The 19,548-nt window shown below is 45.2% G+C and overlaps 1 protein-coding gene across 2 annotated transcripts in view; it reads left to right on the top strand.

Moving 5' to 3' along the window:
• The window catches only part of OPHN1 (oligophrenin 1), a 136,059-nt gene that overhangs the window by 45,042 nt on the left and 71,469 nt on the right, over positions 1–19,548 (top strand). For both annotated transcript variants that reach the window (XM_067471491.1, XM_067471492.1), the window contains 5 exons: positions 10,076–10,177; positions 13,314–13,424; positions 14,440–14,544; positions 14,630–14,759; positions 16,026–16,126. In XM_067471491.1, the coding sequence (XP_067327592.1) occupies positions 10,076–10,177; positions 13,314–13,424; positions 14,440–14,544; positions 14,630–14,759; positions 16,026–16,126 (549 nt within the window). The remainder of the gene's footprint in view (positions 1–10,075; positions 10,178–13,313; positions 13,425–14,439; positions 14,545–14,629; positions 14,760–16,025; positions 16,127–19,548) is intronic.

Below are 19,548 nucleotides of genomic sequence, written 5' to 3'. Positions count from 1 at the left end.
GGTGCTGAACAGACTGCGCTCTGGCACCACGAGATGCAGAGCCAACCTCAAGAAATGGGGCTACGAAGTGGAATCCTCAACATGCGAGTGTGGAGAAGAGCAAACCACTGACCACCTGCTGCAATGCAACATGAGCCCAACCACATGCACAAGGGAGGACTTTCTTGCGGCAACACCGGAGGCACTCCAGGTGGCCAGATACTGGTCAAAGGAGATTTAACCAACTACCAAACTCACAAGTTTTGTATCTTTCTGTTTGTTTGCTTTGTTCTGTTAGAAATGTAATATAATGGACTGGTTGCTCTGACACAACAAATAAATAAATGCCAATCAAGCTGGCTAATTGCAACATTCACACTTGCTTCAAACTGACAAGGATCCTGGACATTATTCCATAGGTAGACATACACTCCACTTGCCTCATTCCCACAGACCTCTGGACAAACCACTGAGGATGCCTGCCACAGATGCAGGTGAAACATTAGGAGATAATGCCATACAACCTGGAAAACACAGCAAATCAGTGATTCCGGACATGAAAGCCTTTGACGACACAGATCTCTTCCTCCATTCTTTTTGGAGGAGCAAACCGGCTTCCCTCCCCCTTTCCAGATTTGCTCCAGACCGGACTTGGACCGGTGCCACTTTCGAGGGAGGCACACTTTCCAAGCGCCAGGAATTTCTACAAAGCAGACAATGCGCCAAGAAGCGCCAGGAGGGAAGAGCTTTATCCGGGGCTCTTCTTGCCCACTGAGCAGACTTTCAATCCTTTCTGTTGCCTTCTCCGACTCGCTTTCAGACGGCTTTTTGCGGAGCGTTCAAAGGCCCAACCCTCTTGTTTGTTCGCTTGTATAAACAGGCGCTGGCTTGTTCGCTTCCTCCTTGTAATTCGTCTGTAGCGAGCAGGATCCCAGGAAATGGAGGGATTTCTGATGGTTATTGAACACAAGCTGCAATTTATTTATTTATTTTATTTGCTTTACTTGTATACCGCAGTTTCTCAGCCTAACAGGCGACTCAACGCGGTTTACAACAAAGGTACAACAGTCAACAATATACAATTTAAAACCATAAAAGCATAATACACGATATTGACACAACAATAACACCCCAATGCATCTCATGACTAAAATCGTGATCCAGTTTCGTCGTCCATATTTCCATTCCTGTAATCATCACATTCATTGCACCGAATTAACCAAAAGCCTGTTCGAACATCCAGGTTTTTAATCTTCTTCGGAACACCATCAGCGAGGGGGCTGATCTTACCTCCATGGGAAGGGCGTTCCAAAGCCGAGGGGCCACCACAGAAAAGGCCCTGTCCCTCGTCCCCGCCAGCCGCACTTGTGAAGCAGGTGGGATGGAGAGCAGGGCCTCCCCAGAAGATCTTAGGGTCCTGGTGGGCTGATAGGCAGAGATACGTTCGGATAGGTAACTTGGGCCAGAACAGTTTAGGGCTTTAAAGGCCAACGCCAGCACTTTGAATTGAGCCCGGTAGCAGATCGGCAGCCAGTGGAGCTGGTGCAGCAGAGGAGTGGTATGCTCCCTGCGCTCCGCTCCCGTTAGTATCATGGCTGCCGAGCATTGGACTAATTGGAGCTTCTGGGCCGTCTTCAAAGGCAACCCCACGTAGAGAGCGTTGCAGTAGTCTAAACGGGATGTAACCAGAGCGTGGACTACCGTGGCCAAGTCAGACTTCCCAAGGTACGGGCGCAGTTGGCGCACGAGTTTTAACTGTGCGAATGCTCCCCTGGTCACCACTGAAACCTGGGGTTCCAGGCTCAGCGATGAGTCCAGGATCGCACCCAAACTGCGAACCTGCGTCTTCAGGGGGAGTGCGGCCCCATCCAACACAGGCTGTAACCCTATGCCCTGTTCGGCCTTACGACTAACCAGGAGTACCTCAATCCATGCTTTGTGTAGCTTCTCAGATCTTGCTGCACTGTAACTTCCATCATTTCTGGGCATTGGCTGTGACAAATGCAAGGGACTCCACTTTGGCAGGAAAAACGAAATGCAGAGATACAGAATGGGGGACAATGAGACCTGGCTCGAGAGCAGCACGTGTGAAAAAGATCTTGGAGTCCTCGTGGGGAGGAAGGGGAACATGAGCCAGGAATGTGATGTGGTGGCAAAAAGAGCCAATGGGATTTTGGCCTGCATCAACAGGAGCATAGTGTCTAGGTCCAGGGAAGTCATGCTCCCCATGCTCTATTCTGCTTTGGTTAGACCACACCTGGAATCACATTGTGTCCAATTCTGGGCACCATAATTCAAGAGAGATATTGACAAGCTGGAAAATGTCCAGAGGAGGGCGACTCAAATGATCAAGGATCTGGAGAACAAGCCCTATGAGGAGCGGCTTAAGGAGCTGGGCATGTTTAGCCTGAAGAAGAGAAGGCTGAGAGGAGACATGATAGCCATGTATAAATATGTGAGAGGAAGACATAGGGAGGAGGAGGGAGCAAGCTTCCTTTCTGCTTCCCTGGAGACTAGGACGCAATGGAAGAATGGCTTCAAACTTCAAGAAAAGAGATTATGATATAGACATTATATTTATGGGTTGCTGTAGGTTTTTTTCGGGCTATATGGCCATGTTCTACAGGCATTCTCTCCTGATGTTTCGCCTGAATCTATGGCAAGCATCCTCAGAGGTAGTGAGGTCTGTTGGAAATAGGAGAAAGGGTTTATATATCTGTGGAATGACCAGGGTGGGACAAAGGACTCTTGTCTGTTGGAGCTAGGTGTGAATGTTTCAACTGACCACCTTGATTAGCATTTGATGGCCTGGCAGTGCCTGGGGCAATCTTTTGTTGAGAGGTGATTAGATGTTCTTGTTTGTTTCCTCTCTGTTGTTGTGCTGTTCTATTATTTTTATGTTAAGCAATATTTTATGCCTTTATTATTAGAATTGTCATCATTTTACTAGGTTGACATGGGAAATGGGATAGAACTGACCTTGTGTCTTGACGGCCTTGTCTCCATTTCCCAGATTTGCTCAGCCTCATGTGCTTAGCCCAACTATGTCAGAATAAAACAAATGCCAGACAACAGCAATATAAACCTGGCTTTGAGCGTTGATATAATGTGATGCTGCAGCTCAAAAAGCCAATGGGATTTTGGCCTGCATCAATAGGAGTCTTGTGTGTAGGTCCAGGGAAGTCCTGCTCCCCATGCTCTATTCTGCCTTGGTTACACCTCACCTGGAATTACACTGTGTCCAATTCTGGGCACCACAATTGAAGGAAGATGTTGACTCTAAAATGGAACATGTCCAGAGGAAGAGGGCGACTTAAAATGATCAAGGGTCAGGAGAACAAGCCCTATGAGGAGCTGCTTAAAGAGCTGGGCATGTTTATCCTGAAGAAGAGAAGGATGAGAGGAGGCATGATGAGGGCCATGTATAAATATGTGAGAGGAAGCTACAGGGAGGAGGGAACAAGCTAGTTTTCTGCTGCCCTGGAGACTAGGACGCAATGGCTTCAATGACAGGAAAGGCAATTCCACCTAAACATTAGGAAGAACTTGTGTGAGCTGTTCAGCAGTGGAACTCTCTGCCCCGGAGTGTGGTGGAGGCTCCTTCTTTCATAGAATCATAGAATCAAAGAGTTGGAAGAGACCTCCTGGGCCATCTTCCAGTCCAACCCCATTCTGCCAAGAAGCAGGAATATTGCATTCAAATCACCCCCGACAGATGGCCATCCAGCCTCTGCTTAAAAACTTCCAAAGAAGGAGCCTCCACCACACTCCCTCCGGGGCAGAGAGTTCCACTGCTGAACGGCTCTCACAGTCAGGAAGTTCTTCCTCATGTTCAGATGGAATCTCCTTTCTTGTAGTTTGAAGCCATCCTAGTGTCCAGGGAAGCAGAAAACAAGCTTGCTCCCTCCTCCTCCCTGTGACTTCCTCTCACATATTTATACATAGCTACCATGTCTCATCTCAGCCTTCTCTTCTTCAGGCTAAACATGCCCAACTCCTTAAGCCGCTCCTCATAGGGCTTGTTCTCCAGACCCTTGATCATTTTAGTCACCCTCCTCTGGACACATTCCAGCTTAGAGTCAATATCTCTCTTGAATTGTGGTGCCCAGAATTGGACACAATATTCCAGGTGTGGTCTAACCAAAGCGGAATAGAGCATGGGGAGCAGGACTTCCCTAGATCTAGACACTAGGCTCCTCTTGATGCAGGCCAAAATCCCATTGGCTTTTTTTGCCGCCACATCGCATTCCTGGCTCATGTTTAACTTGTTGTCCACGAGGACTCCAAGATCTTTTTCACACGTACTGCTCTCAAGCCAGGCGTCCCCCATTCTGTAGCTTTGCATTTCGTTTTTCCTGCCAAAGTGGAGTATCTTGCATTTGTCCCTGTTGAACTTCATTTTGTTAGTTTTGGCCCATCTCTCTTCTTTGGAGGCTTTCAAACAGAAGCTGGTTGGCCATCTGTTGGGGGTGATTTGAATGCAATATTCCTGCTTCTTGGCAGAATGGGGTTGGACTGGATGGCCCAGGAGGTCTCTTCCAACTCTAGGATTCTATAAGGCTGGCGCAGGTCCCGTGGGACATAATGCAGAGCTTTATTTTGCAGCCACCAAAATCCACCGACAAGCCACTTTGGGCTTTCTTTCTGCTGCTTTTGAGCTGGCTCCGACTCAAAGCCTTGCGGTGTGTTGGTTTGTGAATTAGGGCCGAAGGAAATCCATTTGATGGGTTGTGAGAGTTGCCAACGTGTTGCAGGCACAGCTGTTTTGGGTCCCGAACGGGAGGCAGCGTGTGCCTCTCCCCTCCTCCTTTCCTCTCTTTCCTTCCTGGTAAGCTCTTCTCTTTCTTAGAAAGAGGCTGAAGGACTGAAGCATTCGAGGAAAGCAGATGGCATCCCATCCCTTTGGCAGCTCTGTTTCCTCGAAGCTCTTGGCCACCAAAGCGATGAGCACTCCGTTCGCCCCGATTCTCCGTTTGCACAAACAGCCAAGGAGGAAACCACTTTGGGACACAGCCTTGTGTTGATTGTGTGTTTACTAAGTGCTGCAATGCTTCATCCATGAAAGAAAAGTACTTACTACTTACTTAGACGATCCCTCGTTGTTCGAATAACATTGTCCTCCAAGTTCGGTGTCCTGGCGGTGGGCCATAGGTGACTGTGGAGCCCTATTCTTGATCTTCATCTTCTCCCACAGTGAGGACATTGGAAGGCAGTCCCAGTTGGGGTTGGCTTGACGTGCCTTCCTCTTGGCACATTTCTCCCTTTCATCCTCCATTCGTGCCTCTTCAAATTCTGCAGCACTGCTGGTCACAGCTGACCTCCAGTTAGAGCGCTCAAGGGCCAGGGCTTCCCAGTTCTCTCTCGTTGTCATGCTACAGTTTTTAAGGTTGGCTTTGAGCCCATCTTTCCATCTCTTTTCCTGCCCACCAACATTCCATTTTCCATTCTTGAGTTCGGAGTAGAGCAACTGCTTTGGGAGACGGTGGTCGGGCATTCGGACAACGTGGCCTTCAGTCCAGCGGAGTTGATGGCGGAGGACCATCGCTTCAATGCTGGTGGTCTTTGCTTCTTCCAGCATGCTGACATTTGTCTGCTTGTCTTCCCAAGAGATTTGCAGGATTTTTCGGAGGCAATGCTGATGGAATGGAGTTGCATGTGACGTCTGTAGACTGTCCATGTCTCGCAGGCATAGAGCAGGGTTGGGAGGACAATAGCTTTATAAACCAGCCCCTATGGATGTCCCGGTCCTCAAACACTATGCTTCATTCGGAAAAATGCTGCACTCGCAGATCACAGGGGATGTTGGGTTGAAAGAAAAGTACTTGTGCATTAGAATATGAAATATATCAGGAGGAAGCCCAAGTCAGAGGTGGGCATCTTTCGGGCTGTTGTTGTCATTATTATTTCTATGGGATGTAACTTCATGCATATTTGCATGAAGTATTTGGTAGAGGTGTGTAAAATTCCATTGGATAATTTGGATTTTGGATAATTTTGGAGATATGGCAGCTGAGAAATGGACTGGGAAGGACCCCTTTGGAACCTTCCCAGCAAAGCCTCGAGAAGGGAATGATGCTGGGGAAAGTGGAAGGTAAAAGGAAGAGGGGCCGACCAAGGGCAAGATGGATGGATGGCATCCTTGAAGTGACTGGACTGACCTTGAAGGAGACCCTGGGGGTGGTGACGGCCGACAGGGAGCTCTGGCGTGGGCTGGTCCATGAGGTCACGAAGAGTCGGAGACAGCTGAACAAATGAACAACAACAACAACAGAAAGAAAAATGGACCACCCAATCTTTTGGCTAAAATTTCCAGAAAGATTTGTTGATTCTGACTTAGGAACTGGAGAGGGAGTTCCACAGCTGAAGGGCCACCACTGAAAAGGCCCTGTCTCTCATTCCCACCAATTGTGCCTGCGAAGGAGGTAGGACCGGATGAACTCAATCTCCAAGAAATTTGGCAGTCTTGCAATCATAACTGTGTCCTCCAAGGCAGCCAGTTTCATCCTGATAGCCATGAACATGATGGAGAGATGAGCCTCTAAATGTCCCCCATTGGCGCCAAAAGAACGAATATTCCTGTAACGGAAACAGAATCCCGAATTCCGGGTCCAAAAAAATCCTGAATTTCCCAATTTTTTCCAAAAGCAGAATGGGGGGCATCAAAAAATGGAACTGAAAACAGTATGGATATCTGCCATTTTGCACACCCCTAATATTAATTACACAACAAAGGTGTCCCTCTTGAAGTATTTAAAAATCTTCTCCAGGCCAATCATAGAATCCTAGAGTTGGAAGAGACCCCACCGGCCATCCAGTCCAACCCCATTCTGCCAAGAAGCAGGAATATTGCATTCAAATCACCCCTGACAGATGGCCATCCAGCCTCTGTTTAAAAGCTTCCAAAGAAGGAGCCTCCACCACACTCCGGGGCAAAGAGTTCCACTGCTGAACGGCTCTTACAGTCAGGAAGTTCTTCCTCATGTTCAGATGGAATCTCCTCTCTTGTAGTTTGAAGCCATGGTTCCATTGCAGAAAACAAGCTTGCTCCCTCCTCCTCCCTGTGGCTTCCTCTCACATATTTATACATGGCTCTCATCATGTCTCCTCTCAGCCTTCTTTTCTTCAGGCTAAACATGCCCAGCTCCTTAAGCCGCTCCTCATGGGGCTTGTTCTCCAGACCCTTGATCATTTGAGTCGCCCTCCTCTGGACACATTCCAGCTTGTCAATATCTCTCTTGAATTGTGGTGCCCAGAATTGGACACAATATTCCAGGTAAAGTGGTCTAACCAAAGCGGAATAGAGCATGGGGAGCATGACTTCCCTGGATCTAGACACTATGCTCCTCTTGATGCAGGCCAAAATCCCATTGGCTTTTTTTGCCGCCACATCACATTCCTGGCTCATGTTTACCTTCCTGTCCACGAGGACTCCAAGATCTTTTTCACACGTACTGCCCTCGAGCCAGGCCTCATCATCCCCCATTCTGTATCTTTGCATTTTGTTTTTTCTTCCTAAGTGGAGTATCTTGCATTTGTCAGTGTTGAACTTCATTTTGTTGAACAATCATCCCATCTTCCATTTGGAAACTTGTTTTGCTTGGGAACTCTGGCTTGGAACTCTAAATGCAGACAGAAATGGCTTGTTTTTGTTGCCTCATCACACTGCTGACTCACATTCCTGGTGTATACATGTGTGAATAAAAATACACACACTGCAGCAAAGTCTTTCCTGCATGTGTATCCTTTCCCCTTTTTGTGGTTTCCTCTTGCGGCTTGGCACCCAGCTCCGTTTCTAAGGCTTTGTTTGGTTGCGGGTGATGCCAGCTCCTCGGTTGTCTCTCCATGAAGTGTGGCGAGTTCCGCTTCATGCCCACTTTGCTTCAGGACTCGTTGGCTTCCTGTTTTGGGCTTGTCGGTAGTTGCTGACATGGAGCATCGTTGGCAGGTTTTGCATTTGCAAGAGTGTTGTTGCTGTTGTTTTGCAGTGTAAATATGGCCAGTTCCCCCATTGTACAGTTCTGCATTTTCCATGCAGCTCTACCCAGTGTAACCCCCTCATTGTTGACATCCACGAAATGCAAAGAGACAGAATGGGGGATGAGGAGGTCTGGCTTGAGAGCAGGACATGTGAAAAAGATCTTGGGGTCCTCGTGGACAGCAAGTTAAACATGAGCCAGGAATGTGATGTGGCGGCAAAAAAAAGCCAATGGGATTTTGGCCTGCATCAAGAGGAGCCTAGTGTCTAGATCAGTGGTTCTCAACCTTTCTAATGCCGTGACCCCTAAATATAGTTCCTCATGTTGTGGTGACCCCCAACCATATTTTTGTTGCTACGTCATAACTGTACTGTTATGAATTCTAATGTAAACATCTGATATGCAGGGTGTATTTCCATTGTTACAAATCGAACATAATTAAAGCATAATGATTAATGATAAAAACAGTATGTTTGGGGGAGTATGGACAATGGATGAAGGGACTGGAATTACCGCCAACCGATTCAGCTCTGACTTTTTGGGAATTGCATTTGTGTGAATTATAGTTCACCAGGCACCAAAGAGCATTCTGAACTCCACCAACAATAGAATTGAACCAAACTTGACATACAGGACTTGCATGACCCACAGAAAATACTGGAGGGGTTTGGGAAAAATAGACCCTAACATTTGGAAATTTCATTTGTGTGGATTTATAGTACACCAGGCACCAAAGAGCATTCTGAACTCCACCAACAATAGAATTGAACCAAACTTGACATACAGGACTTCCATGGCCAACAGAAAATACTGGAGGGCTTTGGGGAGGCATTAACAAAAGATTAGATTTGTCCTACCTTCAGTTCCTGAAGAGCCTTCTTTGCTGCCTGGGCAAGGGAAAGAGGGCTGGGAGCCCCTCGCCCCTTCAGAGGTCGAAGGGCGCGAGAGGCAAGCAGGAAAGGCTCCTCCATGGCCGCGGCCATGGCGAGGGCCTTACACTCGCCCCTTGCGTCCTCCGAGGCCAAAGGGTGCAAAAGGCGAGTGGGAAAGGCCACCTCCATGGCCGCGGCTGTTTGGCTCACACAGTAGCCGGCAGCCATTTTGGGGGGGGGGCAACCGAGGCGGCTTCGCGACCCCCGGAAAATGGCCCAGTGACCCCCTTGGGGGTCGCGACCCCCAGGTTGAGAACCGCTGGTCTAGATCTAGGGAAGTCCTGCTCCCCATGCTCTATTCCGCCTTGGTTAGACCACACCTGGGATATTGTCTCCAATTCTGGGCACCACAATTCAAGAGCGATATTGACAAGTTGGAATGTATCCAGAGGAGGACAACTCAAATGATCAAGGGTCTGGAGAACAAGCCCTACGAGGAGCGGCTTAAGGAGCTGCCCATGTTTAGCCTGAAGAAGAGAAGGCTGAGAGGAGATATGATCGCCATGTATAAATATGTGAGAGGAAGCCACAGGGAGAAGGAGGGAGCAAGCTTGTTTTCTGCTTCCTTGGAGACTAGGACGCAAGGGAACAATGGCTTCAAACTACAAGAGAGGAGATTCCATCTGAACATGAGGAAGAACTTCCTGACTGTGAGAGCCGTTCAGCAGTGGAACTCTCTGCCCCGGAGTGTGGTGGAGGCTCCTCCTTTGGAAGCTTTTAAACAGAGGCTGGGTGGCCATCTGTCAGGGGTGCTTTGAATGCAATATTCCTGCTTCTTGGCAGAATGGGGTTGGACTGGATGGCCCAGGACGTCTCTTCCAACTCTTTGATTCTATGATTCTATGATTGTATGACTGTGAGAGCTGTTCAGCAGTGGAACTCTCTGCCCTGGAGTGTGGTGGAGGCTCCTTCTTTGGAGGCTTTTAAACAGAGGCTGGGTGGCCATCTGTCAGGGGTGCTTTGGATTCATAATTCCTGCTTCTTGGCAGAATGGGGTTGGACTGGATGATGGCCCAGGAGATCTCTTCCAACTCTATGATTCTATGATTGAGCTTTGTAGAGGGACAGGGCCATGCGTTGTGTCGAGCCTTGTCTTCTAGGCTTGGTTTTTCCTCCTTCACTTCTTTTTTCCCTTTGGAAACCGTTGCAGCTCACAATCGAAACCTGTTGCAAACCCTTCCTTTCTAGGAGCGCAAGAAGAAATTCGAGAAGGACGGAGAGAGGTTTTACTCCATGCTGGACCGCCATTTGAACTTGTCCTCCAAGAAGAAAGAGTCCCAGTTGCAAGAGGTAAGCAGAGAGGTTGCCCAGTTGCAAAGACTGGAAGCCCCGGTTGATAGGAAGCTGTGTTGGATTCAGCCAGGAATGCAACTCCCACAGTCCATAATCATGGCTGACCTGGCTATGGTTGCTGGGATTTGCAGTCCAACACTGTTCGGAGGGCCGAATGGCATCTACTTCTTCGGTCCACAATTTTGTGTCCCAATTGTTAAACTTGGCCACGTCTATTAGGGCTGGGCGGTTTCATTTCGTTAATTCGTAATTCGTTAATAATTCGTTAATTTTTTTAATTACAAAACGATAACGAACCATTCTGGAGCAATTTTTTAAAAAAACGAATTTTTAAATACGTTTTGTAAATGCTTCGTATTTTGTTATTGTATTCGTTTCGTTATTGTTTTGAGGTCGTTTCGTTATTATTTCCGCATGTCTGGGGCAAGTTTTATGGTTGTTTTTTGTTTAATTAGTGAAAAAAATTATAATATCACACCAACAGTCAACAACAGAGGGAGAGGGAAGCTTCAGAAGTTTTTGGAGTTTTTTTAGCGTATTTCGCGGTCGCGTCCGCCATTAACGAATCGATTCGTTATTGTTTCGGAAATCGATTTGTTAATGTTTTGTAATTTTTTTACCATTTACGAAATTTCGTAAATATCGAACTTTTTAAAAGGAAAATTTTGTAATTATTTTAAATAACGAAACGCAAAAACCCCCAAAAAACTAATCGATTTTAGAAACAAATTTTTCCATTGTTACCCAGGCCTAACGTCTATTATTGGGCTGGTCCATTGGATCTCAAAAGCTGGAGATTTTCTTTCTTTTGGGGGCAGACAGTGTAGATGACCATAATAATAAGCTCCACGATGGAGCTTCAATGAAAGACATCAAGTACATGTATCATCTCAGACTGGGTTCAGTTTCTGGTCCTTCCAGAATTCCTAGTAGGAATTCTAATAACCGCTGTGAGTCGCCTAAGGACTGAGAACAGCGGTATACAAATAAAGTAAATAAATAAATAAATAAATAGTAGTAATTCCGTCCAAAGACATAGTCCAGAGCTAGCCAGGATTATTATTATTATTATTGTTATTGTTATTATTATTATTATTATTATTATTATTATTATTATTATTAGAAACACAACAAGATGAGTCCACAGCAGACAAGACCACTCTGCTGGCTGTTGTATTGGATCACACATCGGACACTTCCCAAGTCTCTAGGACTGTGACGTTTGGGTGAATAATGTGTGCACATCCCAGTAAGGTGGCCTTTAGCAGATTGTAATTTTGTCAGCGCCAATTGTATTTAAGTGCAGGCCAAGGTCTTGAGGTACTGCACCCAGTGTGCTGATCACCATTGGGACCACCTTTACTGGCTTGTGCCAGAGTTTTAGCGGTCCAATCTTTAAATCCTCGTATCGTGCCAGCTTGTTGTTGTTGTTGTTGTTGTTGTTATTCCTATTTACTTGAAGCTAATGCACCATTGACTCTAACGCGCACCTCCGTTTTCAAAACCCTGAAACCCAAAAAAAGTGTTTACCACATTACACTTATCTAATGCACACCCTAATTTTGGGAAGGTAATTTAGTCCAAAAAGGTGAGCATTAGAGTCGAGTAAATACGGTATTTATACCTTGCTTTATCTCTCCCCAAAAGAGACTCAAGACTTTGGTGGCTTCCTAGGCCCATTCTGTCTCCCTCTCTTGACTGTAGCTTCCTCACTCTCCAAAATGCAATTTTCTGCATTTTTTTTTCCAAAACAGGAAGTCCACTCTCTATTTTTGATGAATAAAGCAAGCTAAAGGAGGGGAACATGCAACCTCAAGCTCTATGTGAGCTGGAAGGAGCATTGTGTGATTCGTTATCCTTCTGGATACTCTCAAGCCCAATGTTTTTTATGGGTATTGTGTTTCCTAGTCAAAACAGACTCTTCGAGGAGCTTCTTTTGGTTTGTAGAAACCATACCAAGAGTTTCCACAAAAAAACCAAAACAAAACCATCTACCGCCAGTCAGAAACACTAAGGAAGCCTTGTTTCATCATCAGATCATACTTGCCCATTGATCAATGGCTTCCTATTTATTTATTTGTTTATTTATTTACAGCTTTTCTATTCCGCCCTTCTCCTCACCCCACAAGGGACTCAGGGCGGATTACAATGTACACATATACGACAAACATTCAATGCCAATTTTTGACATACAAACATATACAGACATACACAGAGGCTAGGTTCTTGTGGGTTTTTTCAGGCTCTATGGCCATGTTCTAGAGGCATTTCTCCTGACGTTTCTCCTACACCTATGGCAAGCATCCTCAGAGGTAGTGAGGTCTGTTGGAAATAGGAAAATGGGTTTATATATCTGTGGAATGACCGGGGTAGGACAAAGGACTCTTGTCTGCTGAAGCTAGGTGTGAATGTTTCAGCTGACCACCTTCATTAGCATTTGAAGGCCTGGCTGAGCCTGGGAAAATGTTTTGTTGAGAGGTGTTAAGATGTGCCTGGTTGTTTCCTCTCTGCTGTTTTGCTGTTGTAATTTTAGAGTTTTTTTTTTTTAGTTTTTTACACAGAGGCTATTTAACAGGGGAGCTGTCGCTTTAATTGTCCATCTGCGACGCTGATGAAGCACTTCCGCATTCCCCGCATGCTTCCCCGCTGGAATGCTTTGCTGGAGTCTTCTTTATGGCCTCATAAATCGGTTAATTTAGCCTCCCCACACTTTTTTAAGGTGGTACCTAATTTTCCTACTTGACAGATGCAACTGTCTTTTGGGTTGCAAAGGTCGACAACATGCTACACCCAATTGGTTGGAAACCCACTCCAATCCGGGCTGGCTTCGAACTCATGACCTTTTGGTCAGAGTGATCTTAATGCAGCTGACACTCAGCCAGCTGCGCCACAATCCTTCCAGCCTTCATCTCTTTCGATTCCTCATTCATTTTATCAAGAGTGAATGAAGTTCAAGTAAAGTTCAGCTAAGAAATTGGAACAACGTGATTCCAATAGTGGTGGAAAGGCACAAAATGCATGGGTTTTGTTTGGAGAAATTATTGTTCTTGGTTGTTTGTGGTGCTACGGCCTCCATGGACATTGCAATAGCATGTTGCGTGACCTCTTTCTTTTTGTCACATTCCTCATCCAGGCGGACTTGCAAGTGGATAAAGAGCGCCACAACTTCTTTGAGTCCTCTCTGGAATATGTGTATCAGATCCAACAGGTGCAAGAAAGCAAGAAATTCAGTATCGTGGAGCCGGTAAGCATGGCAGAAATGTGGGGATGAGCCTTGGTGATGAAGCAATCCCTAGAATCATAGAATCAAAGAGTTGGAAGAGACCTCCTGGGCCATCATCCAGTCCAACCCCATTCTGCCAAGAAGCAGGAATATTGCATTCAAATCACCCCTGACAGATGGCCATCCAGCCTCTGTTTAAAAGCTTCCAAAGAAGGAGCCTCCACCACACTCCGGGGCAGAGAGTTCCACTGCTGAACGGCTCTCACAGTCAGGAAGTTCTTCCTCATGTTCAGATGGAATCTCCTCTCTTGTAGTTTGAAGCCATTGTTCCATTGCGTCCTAGTCTCCAGGGAAGCAGAAAACAAGCTTGCTCCCTCCTCCTCCCTGTGGCTTCCTCTCACATATTTATACATGGCTATCATGTCTCCTCTCAGCCTTCTCTTCTTCAGGCTAAACATGTCCAGCTCCTTTAGCCGCTCCTCATAGGGCTTGTTCTCCAGACCTTTTATCATTTTAGTCGCTCTCCTCTGGACACATTCCAGCTTGTTAATATCTCTCTTGAATTGTGGTGTCCAGAATTGGACACAATATTCCAGATGTGGTCTAACCAAAGCAGAATAGAGGGGTAGCATGACTTCCCTAGATCTAGACACTATGCTCCTCTTGATGCAGGCCAAAATCCCATTGGCTTTTTTTGCCGCCACATCACATTCCTGGCTCATGTTTAACTTGTTGTCCACGAGGACTCCCAGATCTTTTTCACACGTACTGCTCTCGAGCCAGGCGTCCCCCATTTTTGGTATTGTTAGGTATGATCAACAAAACATCAAACATGGCTCGTTTTCATACGAGAGTTTGTATACATATTATACACATGTTTTTCAAGGCAGCGCTCTTGCTCTGAGATTCCTCTCACGGATCTCTTGAACCCATGTGGAGAATTTCGGGTTTTGGATTTTGGAATTCTGGGTGTCTTACTGTTGGATTTGTCACAGAACAAGCTCCTCATATAAGCTGTCCTTTGTTCCTTCTCCAGGTGCTGGCCTTTCTTCACAGCCTCTTCACCTACAACAACCTGACCGTGGAGTTGACCCAGGACTTCCTTCCATATAAACAACAGCTCCAGCTCAGCCTGCAGAATGTGAGTTTGCTCAAACCACTCAAGATCTCCCTTCTTTTTTTGTGCTTCTCTAGAAGTACTTCTGACTTTCCTCATCCTTCAACAGACAAGGAACCATTTCACCAGCACGCGAGAAGAGTTGGAGGACCTCAAGAAACGGATGAAGGAAGCCCCCCAGACCTGCAAACTTCCTGGGAAGCCAACCATAGAGGGATACCTATATTCCCAGGAGAAATGTAAGTGACTGGTACTTTGGTGAGATAATGTTGAAGATCTGCCTCCCAGATCCAGGCATTGATGTTGAGGGTCCACTGGAAGATGCTGGAGGATTTGCAACTATGTCTGAAGTATCTTAGTGGTGGATTCCTACACTGGAAGTGAGTTGGGCTAGATGATCCATGGAGTTGCCTCCAATTCTGTGGTTCACTGAACAGATGACCAGGACAATCCTGGTTAGGACTCACTCTGATTGGTATCCATGGGCCCACCTTTTGTGTATATTGACGTGGGTCAGTCCTACATGAAGCAAGTCATAGGACAGTATCAAGTCAAGACAGCATTGACTATCTGCCAGAAGCATTTTTGTCCAAATGCCTTTGGATTCCCATCTTCACAGTTAGGGTTTCACTCATCCTATTCCTCTGGCCAAGAGGGTCTCAAATTATCTTTTGGCAAATTAAGCTGGCAGGTTAGATAAGAAACCCAAAAAGACCATAGAATCATAGAATCAAAGAGTTGGAAGAGACCTCATGGGCCATCCAGTCCAACCCCCTGCCAAGAAGCAAGAGTAAACTTTGAGCAGAGGTGGGGATGTGTGATCTCAAGCTTCAGCACCTAGCAGTGACTATTTGAACAGATTGTATTGAAGGCTCTTTCACTCATAGAATCATAGAATCAAAGAGTTGGAAGAGACCTCATGGGCCATCATCCAGTCCAGCCCCATTCTGCCAAGAAGCAGGAAAATCGCATTCAAAGCACTCCCGACAGATGGCCATCCAGCCTCTGTTTAAAAACTTCCAAAGAAGGAGCCTCAACCACACTCCAGGGCAGAGAGTTCCACTGCTGAACGGCTCTCACAGTCAGGAAGTTCTTCCTCATGTTCAGATGGAATCTCCTCTCTTGTAGTTTGAAGCCATTGTTCCATTGCGTCCTAGTCTCCAGGGAAGCAGAAAACAAGCTTGCTCCCTCCTCCTCCCTGTGGCTTCCTCTCACATATCTCCTTTCAGCCTTCTCTTCTTCAGGCTAAACATGCCCAACTCCTTAAGCCGCTCCTCATAGGACTTGTTCTCCAGACCCTTGATCATTTGATCAATATTAGACTCAGGTTGAAACTTTTCTTGTATATATTAGCAGTGTTTTTACCTTTGTTTGTGTGCATCTAGCATGGCATTTGTCCTGCTTTTAAGTTATCAGTTTATGAATCTGTTGTGCACTTTTTACTATTAAGCAAATTGGGTCTTTGGACTGCAATAAAGTTTCGTCAAACCCTTGCTTTGCTCTAGGGGCATTGGGGATCTCATGGGTCAAGTACTACTGCCAATATGAGAAGGAGTCCAAGATGTTACGGATGACGCCCATGGAGCAGAAGCCAGGAGCCAAGCAAGTAAGTGGCTTCCTCTGCTGGTTTCTTAGCAAACAGTTGTCATAAGTACTTTTAGAAACATTAAATAGGTTCTTTTATTCTGCTTTCAGTGAGACAGGTTGTGTGAGGCACTTTCAGAGAAAGAAGTAGACACAGTAGACACCAGTAGTGGGTTTTATAATAATTATATTGGTTGCATAGACAAGGGGGGATACTGTTGGCGTGTAGCAGAGTATCCAGAAGCTCAGAATAATGGACTCTGGAGTCTCTGGTAAAAGCAGTTTTTTACTTAAGCAGCTCAAAATAGACAACATACACCATCAGCAGACAGACGTGAAGAAGACAAACCGAAAGAGATAGGAACTAATCCAAACTGCAGCTGGAAGGAAGTTTCTCTCTGGCACTCCCTAATCTTTCACAGAGCAAGAACTCAGGGTCACATTCTCACAGCTTGTTACTTTGCTGTTTAACCCTTCTGTGTCAAACTACATCCTGGCAATGCAATTCAATTATTACAATCACAATCCTATCATATAAAATTACATTTAAACACACATCATACATGAATTACACACTGACAAATACTGCATCTACATTGACACATATACTCTATTCAATCATTCATTCCTCATTCATTCCTCACGCATTCTTACCATTCTCCTTGTTGAATATGATCCGCTTCTTGAGAGGAGACAGTGGCTGTTCATGATGGTGTTCAGAAATGGTGTTTAGTTGGTCTAACAAACTCCTTCTGAGAGAGAAGGGTCCTTTTATGTAGTACTAGCCGTCCCCTGCCACGCGTTGCTGTGGCCCAGCCTGGTGATCTGGAAAATAAAGTAATGTGAAAGTGTTGGTTTCTAATATATGTCATTTCTTTCTACTTGTGGATAAACAGTATTTCTTGCTGTTCCTTTGCCAGTGTTGATGTGGAGAGTGTCTGGTTTGCCTTCTCTGGGACATACAACATATCATTACCCCTCTTTAAGGGTCCCTTTCAAATCTATGATACTGCATCTGTCATATGCATATATGTGTGTGTGTGAATGTCTGGATGGCCCTTTGTCAGGAGGGCTTTGATTATGTTTTCTTGCCTTGTTGAAGGGAGTTGGACTGGATGGCCTTAAGGCAGCATTTCCCAACCTGGGAAGTCAAGACCCCGGGGAGGGGGGGGGGGGGTCACCAGGAGGGTGTCAGAAGGGTCCCCAAAGACCACCAGAAAACACATTATTTTCTCTTGGTCATGAGGGTTCTGTGTGGGAAGTTTGCCCCAATTCTGTCGTTGGTGGGGTTCAGAGTGTGCTTTGATTGTAGGGGAACTATAAATCCCAGTAACTACAACTCCCAAATGTCAAGGTCTATTTCCCCCAGACTCCATCTGTGTTTATATTTGGGCATATTGAGTATTAGTGCCAAGTTTGGTCCAGATCCATCATTGTTTGACTCCACAGTGCTCTCTGGATGTTGGCGAACTACAACTCCAAAACTCAAGGCCAATGCCCACCAAACCCTTCTAGTGTTTTCTGTTGGTCAGGGGAGTTTTGTGCGCCAACAATTCAATTGTTGATGGAGTTCAGAATGCTCTTTGGTTGTAGGTGAAGTATAACTCCCAGCAACTACAACTCCCAAATGACAAAATCATAATTTTTTGAGTGATGGTCACTCCTTGTGTCGTGAGACGTTTTGTTGCCAAATTTAGTGTGATTTCGTTCATTGGTTCTTTTGTTTTTAAGGTACTCATTATGCACAGAACATTTAGATAGATAGATATATAGATATATAGATAGATAGATAGATAGATAGATAGATAGATGTCTTGATGCTTGTAGGTAAACAGTATTTCTTGCTGTTTCTTTGTCAGTGTTGATGTTGAGATTGTCTGATTTGCCAACTCTGGAACATGCCACATAGAATTGCCCTTCTTTAGGGGTCCCTTTCAAATCTAGGATACTATATCTGTGTGTGTGTGTGTGTGTTGTGTGAATAATCTATATCTCTCTATATCTCTGGCTGGATGGCTCTTTGTCAGGAGGGCTTTGTTTACGTTTTCTTGCCCTGGTGAAGGGAGTTGGACTGGATGGCCTTCAGTATTTTCTTTTTTAAAAACGTAAACAAACATTTGCAAGGGTTTGTTGCATATAGTGCAATACTTTCTATCTATTAATGTTCTATAACCATTTATCTCATAATATATTTCTATTAAGGGGTCACAGTCTACTATCTAAATATTACATAGAAAGATGTCATAGATTCTTACTTCACATCCACTTCTTACTTGTCTACAGTCTTATAGGATCCTCTATATACATTTTTAATTTAACTTTACATTAAGGTGTTGAATCATTGGTTGCCATTCATTAACAAAGTTGTCTAATGTTTCTCCTCTTAATATTACAGTTATTTTGTCCATTATCAACATATCTATAATATATTTTTCCCATTCTTCTAAAGGAGGTATATCTGGGGTTTTCCAATATCTAGCATATACTATCTGGGGTTTTCCAATATCTAGCCTTGAGTATTTTCTATTGGTCATGGGGGTTCTGTGTGGGAAGTTTGCCCCAATTCTGTCATTGGTAGTGTTCAGAATGCTCTTTGATTGTAGATGAACTATAAATCCCAGTAACTATAACTCCCAAATGTTAGGGTCTATTTCCTCCAAACTCCACCTGTGTTCCTAGTTGGGCATATGGAATATTCGTGCCAAGTTTGGTCCAGATCTATCATTGTTTGAGTCCAAAGTGCTCTCTGGATGTAGGTGAACTAAAACTCCCAAACTCAAGGTCAAGGTCCATCAAACCCTTCTAGTGTTTACTGTTGGTCATGGGAGCCCTGTGTTCCACATTTGATTCAATTCCTTCATTGATGGAGTTCAGAATGCTCTGTGATTGTAGGTGTACTATAAATCCCAGCAACTACAACTCCCAAATGACAAAATCATTTTTTTTGAGTGATGGTCACTCCTTGGGTTAGTAGGTGTCTTGTGGCCAAATTTGGCAGCAGTTCGTCCAGTGGTTTTTGAGTTCTGTTAATCCCACTAACGGACATTACATTTTTATTTATATAGATTTCCTGTTGATGTGGTTCTGAAAGTTGTAAATTGCTGACAGACAGATTCCATCAGTTCCTGGACAGATGTTGATTTTGCTTAATTGGCTTTCCTTATCAAGGAGCCTTGTAAACATTTCTGTAAAGAGCCACAGTGTTGACTTTCTTACTTAGAAAACCCATCGTCTTTGGCAATGTAAACAAGTTGTTTTTTCTCCAAGACTTCATCAAGTCAGCAATGTCAACAGTTAATCATTTGTTTCCAGTCTCATCAGCAATTTTTAATTACAGTCCACGAGTTCTTCACCTTTTTCTTGTAGTTTCCCAGCCCTCATTCCTTAGAATGGTATCTATGGTGTGAGGACAGGTGACATGGACAACGTTGACCATCCTGTTGG

Source organism: Anolis sagrei, chromosome 10, assembly GCF_037176765.1.
Source record: "Anolis sagrei isolate rAnoSag1 chromosome 10, rAnoSag1.mat, whole genome shotgun sequence".
Lineage (NCBI taxonomy): Eukaryota > Metazoa > Chordata > Lepidosauria > Squamata > Dactyloidae > Anolis > Anolis sagrei.
This window is presented reverse-complemented; position numbering and strand designations above follow the sequence as displayed.